General features: G+C 38.5%; 4 protein-coding genes across 8 annotated transcripts; 3 read left to right on the plus strand and 1 right to left on the minus strand.

Annotated features, from left to right (window-relative positions):
• Positions 1 to 1260: 1260 nt before the first annotated feature.
• LOC122413143 (arginine/serine-rich coiled-coil protein 2-like) lies at positions 1261 to 4442 on the plus strand. 2 transcript variants are annotated; one of them, XM_043423307.1, is made up of 2 exons: positions 1261 to 1354; positions 2307 to 4442. In XM_043423307.1, exon 2 carries the CDS (start codon positions 2475 to 2477, stop codon positions 3408 to 3410), a length of 936 nt encoding a protein of 311 aa, XP_043279242.1. In that variant the 5' UTR covers positions 1261 to 1354; positions 2307 to 2474; the 3' UTR covers positions 3411 to 4442. The 2 variants fall into 2 exon arrangements, with proteins under 2 accessions (XP_043279242.1, XP_043279241.1); XM_043423306.1 differs by lacking the exon at positions 1261 to 1354 and adding an exon at positions 1361 to 1526.
• Positions 4443 to 4480: 38 nt separating this feature from the next.
• LOC122413145 (cytochrome c oxidase subunit 6B2-like) lies at positions 4481 to 5399 on the plus strand. Its single transcript, XM_043423311.1, has 2 exons — positions 4481 to 4579; positions 5025 to 5399. Exons 1-2 carry the CDS (start codon positions 4503 to 4505, stop codon positions 5191 to 5193), a joined length of 246 nt encoding a protein of 81 aa, XP_043279246.1. The 5' UTR covers positions 4481 to 4502; the 3' UTR covers positions 5194 to 5399.
• A 198-nt stretch (positions 5400 to 5597) lies between these two features.
• LOC122413144 (U6 snRNA phosphodiesterase) lies at positions 5598 to 7830 on the plus strand. 3 transcript variants are annotated; one of them, XM_043423310.1, is made up of 4 exons: positions 5598 to 6416; positions 6720 to 6877; positions 7298 to 7392; positions 7554 to 7830. In XM_043423310.1, exons 1-4 carry the CDS (start codon positions 6310 to 6312, stop codon positions 7740 to 7742), a joined length of 549 nt encoding a protein of 182 aa, XP_043279245.1. In that variant the 5' UTR covers positions 5598 to 6309; the 3' UTR covers positions 7743 to 7830. The 3 variants fall into 3 exon arrangements, with proteins under 3 accessions (XP_043279245.1, XP_043279244.1, XP_043279243.1); XM_043423309.1 differs by having other exon boundaries at positions 6063 to 6416; positions 7064 to 7392; positions 7558 to 7722; XM_043423308.1 differs by having other exon boundaries at positions 6075 to 6416; positions 7064 to 7392.
• Positions 7831 to 7833: 3 nt separating this feature from the next.
• LOC122413142 (tonsoku-like protein) lies at positions 7834 to 12738 on the minus strand. 2 transcript variants are annotated; one of them, XM_043423303.1, is made up of 6 exons: positions 12435 to 12738; positions 11920 to 12177; positions 11635 to 11803; positions 11093 to 11508; positions 8938 to 10998; positions 7834 to 8812 (listed from the first exon to the last, which is right to left on the minus strand). In XM_043423303.1, exons 1-6 carry the CDS (start codon positions 12445 to 12447, stop codon positions 7860 to 7862), a joined length of 3870 nt encoding a protein of 1289 aa, XP_043279238.1. In that variant the 5' UTR covers positions 12448 to 12738; the 3' UTR covers positions 7834 to 7859. The 2 variants fall into 2 exon arrangements, with proteins under 2 accessions (XP_043279238.1, XP_043279240.1); XM_043423305.1 differs by lacking the exon at positions 12435 to 12738 and having other exon boundaries at positions 11635 to 11808; positions 11920 to 12036.
• Positions 12739 to 16209: the final 3471 nt, after the last annotated feature.

The following is a 16209-nucleotide window of genomic DNA, read 5'->3' on the forward strand; positions in this document are numbered from 1 at the left end:
ACGAGTCTCGTACCGATTGATTATTATTGTTTAGTTCCCCTCAACCGAATACCGACGAAACTGTACATCGCTTATGCCAAAATAATATTTTTTTAGTGTCAATCGATTACTAAGGCCTTTGTCCAAATGATTAAAATATTATTTTCTAGCTAAAAAAGTCCGAGACGCGTTCTCATTCATTTTGTCAAGGCTGGTATACGAATATATAGTTTCGAACTAACATTATATTTTCTCGTCGCTACTTTTTTCTGAAATATCGAGCATTCCGGTTGAACGAGCTCGAATGGGAATATCTTTTCGACCAAGAAGCAGATTTGAGGTTATAGAATAATCTTTTTTTAGGCCTCGTCGCAAAAAAAAATCCTGAACGAACATTTCAATTGCACTCTTTTCAGACGTTCACGTATATTTTGATCATTCGAATAGGCAGGGATGTATATAGATTTTCGAAATCATTTGGCACATTTTGCGCAATCACATTTATGGGAAAAAATCCCGGTCGAAAACGACCGTGCGACGAAGCGCGTGAAACGTAAACGTAAACAAACCGATAAAACTATCGAAAATCCATTGGAAAACATTCAAATACATCTCTCTACACCGACCAATTGCCGTAATTTTATCAATGCACAAAAACGTATACACCGAATTGTAAAAAAAAATCCCATCATCCAATAAAATTATAAATTATTTATGGCATTCTATATTTCATAAGTTAATATTTTTTCATTTTTTATAAAACTTTATAATCTGGAAAACCTACCCTACCAACGAAAGAGAGATAGTGATGCAATATGATAGAATTGGGATAATCGTTGAACGAATTATACACTTACCGATAGAAATGTCCTGGTAGAATATGTGGTTCGGATCTGGTAGAATTGTTATGTGGTAGTTTTGCTATCAAAACTAAACTTTCTTTCCGAAACGAGTTTTCATTAGATTTGGTGGAGTCGTTACGGGGGAAAGTATTTGATTATGGTGGATAAAAATTTTGCGGGACTTGAATTTTTCGGTATAAGGTATAAGGGCGGGCTATCTGACAGTTAAAAATCTACAAGTCAATGCTTTTACCCGCCAGATAAGCTACCTAGAAGTTGGAACAATAAATGAATTTTGGTAGAGATATGAATGTGCCTAAATTTTGTACTAAAATTGCTCAGTAGATAAATAAGCTTGTTGTAGAATCGAGTTCGATTTTTTTCCGCTAGCCCAGACGATGGCGCTCTAATATAGCCATAAGAATTTGAGTGGGGGCACATTCTTCCCTCTCTCTTCGTCATAATGACGTAACGAAGGTTCTGGTGCGATTTTCTCAGTGGCCATTTTGTTTTCAACTCAAGAGCCGAATCAGGTATTACAATAAAACCTAAATCTACCCTATTTTGAGTAAAATAAACGGTCGAACCGAGCCTCTCACCTGCTCTCAAACAACAATAGGATACTTAATTTTTCGTTCTGTCGAAAACCACAAATAAATATTGCAAGAACAGATAAATTGAGGTTTCTATCAGGCAGAGACATCGGTAAGGGTTTGCTGTGAAGTTTTCGTTTCTTTTTTGTCTCGTTCGTTTACTTTCTGTGTAATGTTGATCGAAACGAAGGATCTTAAACGTTGAAAGGGAACAAAAGCAAAAAAAAATTCATCAGGAATAGTGTTCCCGACCATTGGCCTATTTTTAAAAATTTTAATAATTTCGTTGTGTCATCGAAATAGAGCGTTCGTGCCGTCTTGGGTCTGTAATAATTTTATGTAAATTTTGGCACAAAATCAAACGTCCAAATTTACTTGTCCATTTTGTTAAGTCTGCGGCAAATGAGTTTATTCGTTATCATTTCTTATTGTTGCTTTTCTGTATCGATTTTTTTGTTTCGTCAGCTGTCAGGCATTTTCAAGTGTGCTTTTTTCGCTCAATTTATTCTGTGACTCGTGGAATTCTTTTCCATTAAAAAATTCCATACACCATTCGTGAAAAATTGTGCCGAACCCTGCAAGAAATTCATGCGATTTGATATCGTAGCACATTGTGGAAAATACTAGAATTTTTCGAAATTCAGTTTTTCCCTCTAGAAACAAACTCAAATCCTCACCAATATATTTTACTTCTCTCTATCTCGCTTTCTCTTTGTCTCTCTGATCTCTCTGAATTTGAATTTGATAAACAAATTCTCAATAGAAAGCCCAAAAATTGTAATGAAACTAGAGAGAAATATAATGATGAAAAAAAATATGTTTAAAAAGCAATGGTATAAGCGAATCGTGCTAGAGCTGTTTACTTATAGAAGGTAGTTTCTTATCCTTATAGGTATCCCGAAAACCGAGTGCTCAGCCAGGGCGGTTGGGGAAAAAAAAAGTAAAATCCTCAACAGGAAAAGATACTAAAAAAGCTTGCAAACGAAAGATAAAAGAAAACGGAAGAGGATAGTCTGGGAGGATCAGTGAGCGTGGAGGAAGAACGCTCACATCGGAGATCATGGAGAACCGTCAGGATCGCTATGTGAGATCGGAGACACCGCCGACTCCGCCGTCACCTCCAAATTTATCAGGTTCGTCGATGAGTTGGGATCATTCGAGTAAGAACAGGGGTGGAGGAGGGAGAATGACGAGTCCACGTCATTCCATTTCCCCAGGAAATGTTGTGCTGGAGCATAAAAACAATGGCCGTAGTTCAAAGAACGAAAGATCATCGCAGGAAAGGCGGCGTAGAAGAAGAAGCAACGATTCAAGGTCGCCTCTGGCAGCAGGATCTTCAAACAGCCGCACCTCTCACAGAAAATCGAGATCGGGCGATCGTGACAACGATCGAGAAAGCAAAACTTCAAGCAGATCTCATAAGCACTCGAGACGCGATCGGTCAAGGTCGAGGTCACGAGGTCGTTCACGTTCCAGAGAGCGAAGGAGGAGTCGTAGTAGAAACAGAAGTCGCGACAGGCACAGGTTTCGTGACAATAATTCCCGTCGACACGCTCGGGGCACTTCGTACACATCAGACCAACCGGATGATCCAAACAGTGATATTGCCCTCCACCAACAATGGCTACGGCAGCAACAATTGCAGCAGCAACAGCAGCAACAACAACGCGCTATTCAAGCTGCTGCTCAATCAAACGCTTTCAAAAACGATGGCAGTTTCATGGAAATGTTCAAAAAAATGCAAGAACAAATGCAACCGCCACCGGCTGAACCAACACGAATTGTTTTAGAAGAAAAACCTGTTGTTCCACCACCTCTCATGGTTGGGAAAAGGCGAGGTGGTAGAATTCTCAAAACTGGCATGGTTGCCAAAGCAAAAACTGAGCAAACCGTCGATCAACCCAAAGATGCTTGGTCTTTGTACATGGCTGAAGTGAAAAAATATCGCGAAGTTTGTTGCCAAGAAGAGGACAACACCAGGCCGCTTGTCAAATAAATATCCAATTCCCTATACCCGCTCTAACCTCGTTGAAAATATCCCTTTTCCCCATTTTCTTGAGATATTGAAATTCACACCGTTGGAACGCAGCGACAAATCTTTTTTTTAAGATTTCAAATTCTTTTCTCATCGAGTCCCAATTGTGTTTCCAAATTAAATTTCGTTCTTCGAATCAGATGTGAGGCATATATTTGTTGCCCTGAACTGTGAATAAATTTTGAGTATCAGGGAAAAAAGTTTTCTCTCTGCGTTACAATCAACACAATTCAATATTTCTTTTTCTTCCCACAAAACTCTAATCCGATTCGCTGCTCCTTAAACTTATTGCACAGAGGCAGAAGAGTTCTATCCGTCTTATTGCACAGATTTCGAATGTGATTAAACAAATTTTCAAAAGACACGAAATAATTGTCACTTCCGTTAAAAACTTTGCTCGCATTTTTTTCATTCATTTATCAAAACTAATTTTTCACTGAAAATCGACTGTTTTTCAAAACTTTTCAAATTCCTTTGAATCAGTTCAAACACATTCGCTTTCTGGATCGAAAGATCGATAGAACTCGAATTTTTTTTTTTCACGATCTCTTACAATTATTCGTGCTTCGAGATGTCAAATGTAATAATGCAAATTTAAGATACTTTAAAAAAGCTCGATTTGAGCAGATACAGACCATGTTCAGAGACGATCGACAAAGATAAAGCGAAAGAGAGAGCCAGAAAATAATGAAAAAAAAAATTAAAAACAAGACAGAAAAAGAGATTTGTGTAGGAGACTCGAGAAAATTAAAGGGAGAGGGAGAAAGACTACGGAGAGGACAGAACTTTTGTCCGGTGTTTCGTGATAAAAGTGGTCCATAAACGGACAAAAGCGAGAAAGTAGGATTTTATTTGGCATCCAATTGAAGATAAAAGGATAATTTAAATAAAACATAAAGCGAGTAAACGAGAGGCTTCATCGTTTGATCCGTTGATTCAGAAAACTTTCCATTGATATAAATAAATATATAAATATAAGATTCCTAATTTTAACTAATATTGAGATCATTTCTGCATAACCTGTTAAGCAGCGAAATTGTAAGCGACCCAACCATGCCTGAGCTAAAAAGCATCGACCAGATTAAAACTCCACCATTCGACCCGAGGTTTCCGAATCAAAACCAGACAAGGTAAAGACAATTGGATCTGTAAAGTCCACAAATTCGCATCACTAGTTGTTACTTTATATCACGTAGAAATATCGTTTCTCATCATTTTTTAAAATTAAATTCCAAACTATATTTTTATGTTCGAGTAGTTTCGCGTTTGTTATTTTTTGCATTCAATTTTTACAATTTTTCGCCCGATTACATCCTTGATGTATAATTATCATCACAAAAATGAGTTGAATAATAATCAATATGGTCAGATTTTTTATGTTTAATGTATTTTACTCTTTTCTTTATTGTAACGAGTTGTATAAAAGAGAAAAAACAAATGATTAATAAACTCGAATTTGAAAAAGAACTTGGTGCACAATGTTCTGTAAAATTTTGAACGTACTTTTTACAATCGTATCAAAATTCAATAAAAAATCGAACACTAACAGAATTTCATGAAAACAAATGAAAATAGGAACTGCTATCAGAACTTTGTGGATTATCATCGCTGCGTCAAAGTCCGCGGTGAGGAATTCGGGGCATGCAAGGAATTGAAGCAACGATTCACAAGCTTATGCCCCTGCGACTGGGTTGAGAAATGGACCGAACAAATAGACGAGGGTAAATTCCCTGGGCAGATATAAAGAAAGTCAACGAATGTGAACATCAATACTGAAGTATACATTTTGAAAAGTGGGTGAAGGACTCAGCTTAATGATGTTACATCGTGAGGGTTTTCACCCTCAAGAAACTAGTAAAAAGTACGCGAGGTCGACTATTCGGATCTCCGAAAACTACCGTTGTAAACTGAAACTTCTCAATATATCATGAATAAGTTATAACACCTTAATCACCTCGTTTTGTTATTTATAGAGAAAAAAAAATGGTCCTAATCATTTTTCAAAATCCATGGATTCCTCTCCTATGTTTGTCGTCAATCATGAAAAAACAAAATTATTTGAATCATTTTTTGGTCCCGAAAAATTCCTTCCAGTGCGTCAATTGGAGAAAAAAAAACTATCCAGTTTTCAAGATTCCTCTCCTATGTTTGTCGTCAATCATGAAAAAACAAAATTATTTGAATCATTTTTTGGTCCCGAAAAATTCCTTCCAGTGCGTCAATTGGAGAAAAAAAAACTATCCAGTTTTCAAACTACTTTAATCTTTTGAAGGAGCCCAATTTTCTAAACTATTTCGAGGTTAAGATTCTTGCCCACGATGCTATTTTCTACGAACCGCAGAAATTTTAAAAATACTTTGTGCGTAAGCATCGTGTGTTGCGGAAACTTGTCCTATCGATTCTTCAATCACCTGCGTAAAGAACTCCTGGACGAAAAAAATTATTACGGAATAACCGTTTTAATTTTTTATCGACTTGATATTTTTCTCGTGGTGTAATCATAAAATTATTACTCTTTTGCTTTGCAATTGACCTAAATCTATATAAAAGAAATAAAAAACGATTATGATGATAATCTTTATTGCTGTCCCGGTTAGAGTTGAGCTTCAATATACTCATCCCTTCCCCCAGCCCAACCAACGCGCTATCCTCTTACTGAACATGAATTTCATCTGTGTCTTTTCTTGCTATTCCCGCCATGCCGCCATCATCGAACGTAAAGTAAAACTGGGCAAGCATGGAAGCGTGTAGTGTAGGTTAAGCATGAATATGTTCTACAAATGTAAACAATCCACAGGGAGCCAAATTTATTCGGAACAATTTGAAAAATATCACTTTTTTTACGGTTACGAAATTATTGATGGCGGGATTCAGTGCGATACAAACTTATGCTTCTGATTCTGAGGATGATGAAGCCGAGTACGAGACTCACAAAATTGGTGAGACCGCCGAAAAGCTCGGGGGAAGGTAAGATTGCAACTTTTACGGTCAAGGTTATACAGTGACAACCCAAACGAAAAATGAATGTCATCCATTAGTCAAGTTTCTCGCAAGCTAACGTTCCTTCAAATATGGAATAACTTCACATGGTGGCAGAAAATTCATCAAAACATTCCAACCAGGCTTGAACGGATTCAATTTTCCTTCAAACTTCTGCATTACTATTTGTGCGACTGATCTTGAGGGATGCATTGACGATTCTCGTTTTGTAATTGAACAGTCATGGCCACACTGAAGTTCATCCAAATTTGAAAATAAACAACTTTTTAGCGATCAGCCTCCGCGATTGCCATTGCCAGAGAGCATTTTGAAATTCAAAGGAGTTCCTCATCATGAAGAAGTCGTCGATAATCCGGCTGATCATGAGGGACGAACGAGGTCTTTCAAACACGAACGTGGCAATTGGGCAACCCACATTTTTGCCAAATGTAGGATATGATTGTCATTCTTCTTAATTCTTACATCTTTCCAAACTTCAATATTTCATATTCAAAGTACAAAAATTATTCTCTGCAACCTGTAAATTAGATGTCACTATCTCAATTTTTGAACATTTCAAACCCAAGTTGACTTTGGCGTTTGATTTTTATCGAACTGAACATTTTTTTCCACAGACGAACCTTCGAGTTCAGTGAGATTATGGGTGAAACACATAAGTTCAGAGTTCCCGGTTACAGCTTTGCCTGAATTTCACATTAGTTTCTCTCGAACAGTTGTACTTAAATTCCACTGGATTGAGTCGTTTGTCGAAAGCTTGAAAAAACTTTTATCAGAAACAAATAGATTTGAGGTTGAATTACAAGATGTTAAAGTTTACCTGAATGACGATAAGAACCGAACATTCGTAGCTATACAGTGTACAGGGGTTGACGATTCTCCCAAACACCTCGTTGAATCTCTGAACAAAGTATTGGCGGAATATGGGTTGCCGGCTTATTATGAGGTAAATTATTTACAATTTCAACGCAGTATAATAGAAATTTATCTTTATGTATTTGAAACAATGGGTACTCTGTTAGTTTTGTAAAAAATTAACAATTGTAATGTACAATGTATTTATAAACAATTTACATTTTCTCTGTATTTTTTCTGTCTTTTTTCAAGGAAGTTTCTTTCCACATAAGTCTTCTGTCAAGCATTGACAATTTGAAGGCACTTCTAGAACCCTTTGAAAACACGTTTTCAGAGGAGCTGGCAATTAAGTTGGCGGAAACTCCATCCGGATGTCGAATAATGATCGAATGCTTGTATTGCAAAATAGGAAATAAGTTGTACGAGTTTCGATTGAAATAACGTAACTATCAGCACAAAAAAAGACTCTTTCAACATGTATAAAATATTTTGTTTCTATAATATATTTTAAATAAATATAAAGAATGAATTTGTTTTTGTCTATCGAAAAAATTCGTTTCAATGGACGGTTGGCTCAAAGGTGATAATATTATGAGGTAATTTTCGTAAATTGGCATTACCCCGCCACAGCCTCAGCCAATATTTTTCCACGTCTTCCGAAATGCTCGCCCTCAAAGTACAAATCCGAGGATTTTCAATGTGAGCACAACTTGACGGAGCATCAACAATTTTTCGACATCCACTTGCGTCGATGTGAGTGAGAGACGGTTTTCTTGCCAGCAAAAACTCAACCGCTTTTTTCGTCAACTTGGTGTTACCGCTTACAACGAATTTCGACAAATTTGCAGTTTTCGAGATAATTTCTTCGACGTCTTCGTCGGTCAGATCACAACAAGCCAATTCGAGGCTTTCCAGAGTTCGCAAAGACGCCGTTGAACCATCGAGAATTTCACGGGCGATCGAAGGCTTCGCTTTCTCACAAGTGCTCGAAAGATTAAGACTCAACATTTGGCGTCGTAGAAAATGCCTAGTCACGTTTACCTCCAATGGATTTGAGGACAAATCCAAATTCACCAAACTCGACCACTCCTCCGGGGTTGCGAATTTCGTTAATTTGCAATAACGCAAATTTAAAGTTTGCAAATGACGATTGTGGGACAGAAGTTCGCTCAGCTTTTCCTCGCACCGCGGCCCCAATGGATTATAACTTAGATCCAGAATTCGCAACTGCGTTGGCAATCTCTCCAAACAATTGAAACAATTTTCATCCATGTCGCAACCTTGCAAATGTAATTCTTGCAACGTTGACAATCGTTTCAACGCGTTGTTCAATATTTTACCACTGTCGTACAACGAGCCCCCGGACAATTGAAGAATTTGCAGTTTCTCTTGATACTCCAGACATTTCAGCAATGGGATCATCTCTCTGTCCATTATTTGTCCAGGTTTCACACGAAATGTTGACGTGTTTTCACTTATTTTCAAACACTTCAGTACAGCATCCCTCGTTTCTGAAAAGAGACATTGAAATTATTCTAAAATCGTTTTCACCTTGAGTATTTTTTCCGCGTTAGATTTTACTTATGAATAACTTATGATGTTTTGAGAAACACGATAAAAAGAGTATGAAACTCACGAATTTGATGACTTTTGCAAATTTTTCCAAATCTATCGACGCTTGGAGGTATTTCAGTTTCAACAATATCTGCGACTAATCGTAGGACACCATCGATGGGTCTAACATTTTTCAGGCTATTTTCTCGCAACAAAATTTCGCCGCTCATAGTCGTGAGAGTAATTTTGACTCTGCATCCAGTTTCATCTTCGAATTTCTGCACGATATCATTGGTGAGACATTCGACGGTGGTTTCACGTTGTTCAGGAAACCTCAGTTTCAAATTGATCATTTTATCTTCGATGCGAATAAATAATTTGACAATTTCACTGATGGATTCGTTTAGTCTGTTGTAGTGATTACTATTTTCAGGATTGTAATTGAAAAGGGGCGAAGGCGTTCGCGAGGGAGCCGCGTCCCTGGAGAAGCCAGCCTTCAAAAGCGACAGTTGTATCGATTTTTTTTTCTTTATCTTGTCGGTTTGACGAGGAAAAAAAATGACGTCGGAGGAATCACTGTTGTTGCTATCGCAGCTATTCTCGTTGATGATAACATCGTTATTCTCCAAATTTTCAGGGGCTGCGCTCGTCCTTGGGCGTTTAATGGTTTTGTCATTTTCTGGTGTTTCGTTGAAAGACTTTCTTTTGTTACTGCCCGAAGAAGATCGTTCATCAACAAGAGTTTTTTCTTTTACTGTACAATTTAGATCGTCCTCGAGCCAATCATCTATCATTTCTTCGCTGTCGACCAGAGGTGAAGGAATTTTTTCTGCGACCAATGAAAATCGCCTAGTTTCCGTGCTGTTGGGTCTGAAGCGATTTTTCACGTTCTCGATAGTTCGACGATAATCTTCACCGGCGGAAATCCTTTCGGGCACGTAATCCTCGCTCAGAGTTTCATCTTTGTCCGTCAGGTCTTCGAGGGTGTTTCGTCTTCCTGAGAACGGTGATTTTTTGGTGCTTTGTGGCAAAACCGCGGAGAGTTTCGAGTGCAAATTGTCGTATTCGAGCTGCTCGCTCGGGGACAAATCTTCGGAGCGACGTTTCCATGCCTCGAGGCAATCGAGAATCGTCTCACCGTCTCGCGTCTTAGCTCGGAGATTGGCACCGCTTTTCATCAGTAAAAACATCATGGAAAAATGGCCACAGGAAGCGGCGTCGTGCAAAGGCGTTACGCCCCCGCACATCGGACCACCGGGATCATCTACGTTGGCTCCGGATTTAATAAGAAGTTCAGCTATTTCAACGTGCCCATGATTCGCCGCCTCATGGAGCGGCGTCCATCCGCAATGATCTCGAACCTCCGTCGGATGATTCAATTCCAAAAGTTTCGTAACTTCCTCGATATTTCCAGCTATACAAGCGACGTGCAGTTTCGTTTCTCCCTTTGCGTTTCTTTTTATTACGTGAGACGAACGCTTCGTTGAGTTGCGTTTCGAATGCCGTTTCGAGCTCTCGTCCCTTTTGCGCATTTCCATTTCAACGTCCGACAAATCCTCCAGGCAAATATCGTCCCCGATTTTCGCGCATTCCGACTCATTTTCACTGCTCGCCGTGTCCTCGACCACCGCGGCACCCAAATCGTTCAGTTTATTTTTAAACTCTTCTGCTGCATCGAATTGATGAGTTTCCTCGAGATAAACAATCGTATCGTTCAATACCGAAGCTTCCAATCGCTTGTTTGAACATTTTCGAGCGTTAATCATCGCCAAATTGTACATTTCCATTATTTCGTTGTTCGATCCTCGCGTCAAATACAGAAGGTCTGCGAGATTTAACGCTGAACGACAAATCTCCGAGGGTTCCGTACAAAGAGCCAATTCTCGACGCGCGAACGGTATCGCTTCGCTGTAGCGTTCCACGTCTCTGTAAGTTTGCACTAAACTTACTAATGCTGCCGATATTTGTTCGCTCGAATCGTCCTCCTGCTCTGCGCAAATCAACATTTCTTTATAGTACTCCAACGCCTTTTCGTATGAACGAACTGCCGCCGATGCGTCTCCCAAAGTTTCGTAAAGCTTCTGACGCGTTGAACGGTCCAATTCCACTTCTAGATTTTCTTCGGCACGGCATATGGTTACCACTGAAAATCAGGAACATCGATTTCGTGTAATAAAGTTACGAATTTGTAGAGGATGTTTTTAAAAATAGGTTCAATCAACACTATATTTAATTACCAATTCGAAGTAATCTCTGAATTTGTTGAGACGTCGTTCCCGAGACGTTTTTCGACAAATACAAGACAACCAAAATTCGACGTGCTTCGGACCAGTCCCCAATACGCAACAATAACTCGGCTTTGGTCAATTGACCAACAGCTTTCAAAGACGAGTCGTCGATGTTGATGGCTTGGTCAATGTGTCGCAGTGCCAAACTGAAGTTTTTTTGACGTTCGTGAAGAGCACCCAGTGCTATGTGCGTTCTGTGCAAATCTTCAACAACTTTGTGTTTTTTAAATAATTCAGCTGCTTTCTCGATCAACTCGACTGCTTGCAAAAATTCTTGTTGTTCCTCCAAAACCAGGCCGAGATTGAGTAAAAGTCTCGCCCTCATTGTCATCATTTCGGCCAATCCTATGTCCATGTTCTCCAAACTGAGAATTAGAAACACGATAATTATGGTAGAGTGATCATCGATCGCTAATAGAGAAAAAAAAATTTGATTTGATGGCAAAAAAGTTGAAAAGAGTTGGAGAAAAAAATTTTTTGTTGAAACTCACTCATTACACAGCCTTAAACTTTTAGAGTAAGCTTTCTTGGCAGCAGCACAAGCTTCTTTCCTTTCAGTTGTTCCTTCGGGAAAGGCTTGTGCTTTACAAAAGTGAGTTCTACCAAGAGTCGCAAGGGCCCTTTGCTGTTCCAGTAAATTCTCAGCCTCTTTTGCTCCTTCTGTACTAACAAAACAAATTAAACACTACAGGCTCTCATTCACAAATTATAGCCTGCTTACTAATTTTGCTGTAATTTCAAAGCTTAAGCATCTCAAAGTTGTGACTGCAATTTACCCAAATGAAGCATTTGGTGGACGAGCGCTTCGTCGTAATCACCAAGGCTTGCATGAACTTCTCCGATCATTCTGTGTGCAATAGCGCAATTGAGTTTTTCATTTAAAACCTCACACGCATTCAATTGGTCGTTGTATTCCAGAAGAGCGTCCTTTAAACGTCCAGTTTCGAAGTACATGTCACCCAATTCTTTGGAGATTTGAGAAAGTTGTACCATGTTACCATCTCGCTTAGCTTTTTGCTTTCGCTTGACTAGCCCTGATAAAATAAACATGGAATTTTGGAAAAATGATGAAAAAGTTAAGCTATAGTTATCAGGTGGGGAAAATTTTGGTAGTGGTTAGATATTTTAAATTGTTCCTATGTGGAGCTGTAATATTTCGTAATTTTGAGGTTAGGGTTGATGAGGTAATTATGCATTGGATGAGTGCAATAGCGGAAATTCTCGTTTACGAGAGCATTTAATTATTTATAAGTTTAGTTCTATTCATTAGATTTTATATTGATTTACTCACTGTCCTCGTCCATTGTGCCAATATCCTCAACGAATGCTCACGATATTTACAGAACAAACACTTCTCTCACGAATAACTTCACGATATATTTGAGTATAACTCCACGAAAATTAACAATTCTTGAAATGCACATGGAAAACAGATGTGCCGAGTGTCAAATTTTTGGACCGTTCGCTTTTTGTCTCTGTTTGGCTAGTTTGGCGCCAAATAGATTTCAATGATGATGATCATTGAAATCATATGAGAGAGCGGATATGATATCCGAGAGCTCCGAGAGTATACGAATTCAAACGATATTTGGGGTATGGCGCATATTACCCACCGTGCATATTCCCCCCATTGAAATTTTGCATTGGCATCACTGGGCTTTAACACGAAGATTCATAGAGAGGCATGATACTAATAGAAAATATTTTTCTGTTTTATCATTCGTTATAAGTATTAATGAATATGTAGTATACAGATAGAGCGTCGGGTTATATTTTTTGGAGTCAGCAGCGCTGATCACTCGCTAATTCAAATATTGAAGTGCTGCATGAGCACTTGAAGAAAAAAGATACGACGACAGAGATTCTCAACTTTGTTGACAGTCAAGTAAAGACACATTTACATCTTTACCAGAAACATTTCAACGAAAATTTGCACAACTACCACCATATATAAACTCTGCAAAACATTCTATTCGTAAATCTATAAATCGCAACGACTGTATCATGAAAATAAATAATATGAAAATATTATATCTAACGGTTCATTATTTGACAAAAAATACTTCCATGAAATATCCAAACGTCATCCTGACGTTCACGTGTTTTGATCATTCAATCGGCAGAATGCCTACATTAATTTGTAACATGAAAATCATTTTTCATATTTCGCGCACTCGTATTTAAAAAAAAAATCGTTGGTGTAGTTACTCACGGCTACAGGAACGGGCCTCGATCTTCTTCCTACCTTTTTCTCCCGCGATCCTTGCGATCTCCGTTTTCCTCGACGATCCTCTTCCTCTCCGTCTTCCTCCACGATCCTTTCGCTTTCCCTCTGCCTCTACGATTCTCTTATCCTGCTCCATGGTTCTGATCATAAAGAACTTTCCACATATTTTCAACACACTTTTCTTCCAATGTTTTTTCGTCCTCCCATGTTTGGAATTTATCATTTCACCTTTAACTTTTGTTATCACTTCACCGTATCGCAGAAAATCGTAATCGCGATTCATTATCACAAAGTTATATTTCCGCTGGTCTTTTTTTCGAAAACGAACTTGGGTTTTTATTCACCAAAAATTTAACTTTATACCGACGCGAGAGAAAAAATTCGTTATTTAATTGTACGACCGATTGAATACGAAAATTAACAGAAACGAAAAAAATTATCCCCATTTTCAGGGAGGGCTCTTCTTTGCCTACTCTTCCCTAGGTTTTTTCTCCAGAAAACCGTTTTTGCGCAAATGGATAAGCCAATATGTCGAGTAACAGAAACAATTGTAGTGACAAAACCTGTACCACCGTTTCATAGAGAATCGAGTGTGCCCGCGTGCGTGCACGCGTGGTCGGTTGCTCGCGTCCTATTGTTAGCATTTGACTAGTAAAAACTATTCGTAATGCTGTACATAGCTGCGGTTATACGCGTTGCGTGCGTTGCTTAGCGTGCAGCGTTTGCAACTCCGACTTATCTGCATGGAATCTTGCCTGCGCGACTTCAAAGTGATACAGAAACTGTATCGAGCTCGGAACTGTGTCAAACTATCCGCTATGGAGTAGATTTACTGACTGTCCGTCTTCGCTTGCCGACAACCCCATGGCTTTAGGACCGTGCGTTAGGTGCTTTGCTTTGCGTTGCGTTGCTCGGGGTATGCTTGCATCTTAGCTCGCTTGCGGACACGCGCGCGTGCGAGCATACACAAGACTCTCGAAGCTATATTACAGGCGTCACAAAACTCTTTCTGTTACTGGCCCTTGCCTCGATACTATTTTTCACGAATTACCAAAATTTTATAAATACTCATTCATGTGCAAATTTTGTAATAATAATAACATCGAGTGCGAGGACTTCCCTATCGGCTTATCATATAGTTGCGTCAAAAAAAGGAATCTCAGAAATTAAAGAAAAAAAATGTATATTGACAAGGAGCGAATCATTATTTTTTTATTAAATTTTAACTTTAATATTCGTTACGTTGTGTTTTCGTGTCTTTTATCGATTCGCACGATCTTAAGTTCTTTTATTTTGTAATTTAGATGACCGATCATGCAGTTGCTTCAGCGAGATTGAATTTACTGTTAAAATGATGAAATAACTGTTAAAGCTACAATAATTGATAAAATTATGACCGCTACCAATTTTTATTGGTCTCTATTTTATTTGTTTATCGATTGATTGAAAAAAATTAAATCGTAAAAAAAAGATTATTTTAGTCATATTCAGGATAAAGTAGGATTCCACGTGTCGTATATCGTGCCCCGTTTTCTCAATGCACTGGAATGTACAATGCGTAGCGATAACGGCACGCTCACATTCCGCGCCAGTCCTCACTCCTCACCCTACGCCCGTCGGGCAGTGAGTGAAGCGAACGAAAAGCGAAACGTGTTCTCCCCCTCCCTGTGCGCGCCGAGCGGGCCGAGCGACGTGAGTGAAGCGAATTATGTTGCGCCTGCGCCTCTCCCCTCTCGAGCTCCGCCCGGTGTCCGCCCGTCTCCCCTCTCTCCCGCTGGCTGACCGAACGCCTCTATCCCCACTCTGCTCTGCTACTACGCTATAGCGAATAGTCCAAACACGACCAAGCGTAAACGCGTGAAAACGTAAACATGTGAAGAACGAAAACAAACTGAACGAATTATCCAAAATCCATTCGTAAATATTCACCGATTCATTGCCATAATTATTTATCAATACACAAAATTGTATGTACCGAACCGTTGAATAAATTATGATCATCCATTAAAATTATACATTATTTGTGGCGCTCTAATATTTATATATTAAGGTATTTTTATCAAATTTTAATTAATATTTTTTTATTTGCGACATGGCGATTAGGAATTTGCGCCGTGCAAATTCCCCATCGCCATGTCTATATTATTTTGACGATTGTTTTTCCATTGATTTCTATATATTTTTTTGTCGATTGGGAATTTGGACGGCGCAAATTCCCCATAGTTCATCTTTTGTTGTTCACAGAGAGATTAATAACAACTTTTATTGTTTTGAATCTCGGCGTACACATTCGTTGAACAAAGAGACGCGTTATCATAGTTAAACGCAAAATTCGTGCTTCGCTAGACAAAAATTCCGACAGATATACATATAATGTTATATTATATATATGGATGTATATATGTTCAAAAATGTTTTTTGGTGAACAAAAGTGAATGTTAAATAAATATATTCGATTTATCAAGTCACATGTGTATATACAAACTGTTAGTGCATGACTGATGTACATATATGTGAATATTTATTATTCCCGTAATAAAAATCCAACGTGATTTTCTTTAATCGTACTAATAATTCATATTGAAGTGCTCATACAGCACTTCAATATTTTAATTAGCGAGTGATCAGCACTGCTGACTCCAAAAAATACAACCCGACGCTCTATCTGTACTAAATTCATTAATACTTATAACGAATGGTAAGACAGAAACATATTTTCTATCAGTATCATGCCTCTCTATGAATCTTCGTGTTCAAGCCCAGTGATGCCAATGCAAAACTTCAATGGGGAATATGCACGGTGGGTAAAATGCGCCATCCCGATATTTGCTTTATATTT

This window comes from Venturia canescens, chromosome 7, assembly GCF_019457755.1.
Source record: "Venturia canescens isolate UGA chromosome 7, ASM1945775v1, whole genome shotgun sequence".
NCBI lineage: Eukaryota > Metazoa > Arthropoda > Insecta > Hymenoptera > Ichneumonidae > Venturia > Venturia canescens.

Bases quoted from the DNA above. Each gene is read 5' to 3' on its own strand.
- LOC122413143 (XM_043423307.1), top strand. From the start codon at position 2,475: ATGGAGAACCGTCAGGATCGCTATGTGAGATCGGAGACACCGCCGACT.
- LOC122413144 (XM_043423308.1), top strand. From the start codon at position 6,310: ATGGCGGGATTCAGTGCGATACAAACTTATGCTTCTGATTCTGAGGAT. The intron at 6,417-6,719 runs GTAAGATTGCAA...ACAACTTTTTAG, and splicing joins GCCGAAAAGCTCGGGGGAAG to CGATCAGCCTCCGCGATTGC. The intron at 6,878-7,063 runs GTAGGATATGAT...TTTTTTCCACAG, and splicing joins AACCCACATTTTTGCCAAAT to ACGAACCTTCGAGTTCAGTG.
- LOC122413142 (XM_043423303.1), bottom strand. The intron at 11,509-11,634 runs GTGAGTTTCAAC...TCTAATTCTCAG, and splicing joins AGTTTAAGGCTGTGTAATGA to TTTGGAGAACATGGACATAG. The intron at 10,999-11,092 runs GTAATTAAATAT...CCTGATTTTCAG, and splicing joins TCAGAGATTACTTCGAATTG to TGGTAACCATATGCCGTGCC.
- LOC122413145 (XM_043423311.1), top strand. From the start codon at position 4,503: ATGCCTGAGCTAAAAAGCATCGACCAGATTAAAACTCCACCATTCGAC. The intron at 4,580-5,024 runs GTAAAGACAATT...AAATGAAAATAG, and splicing joins CCGAATCAAAACCAGACAAG to GAACTGCTATCAGAACTTTG.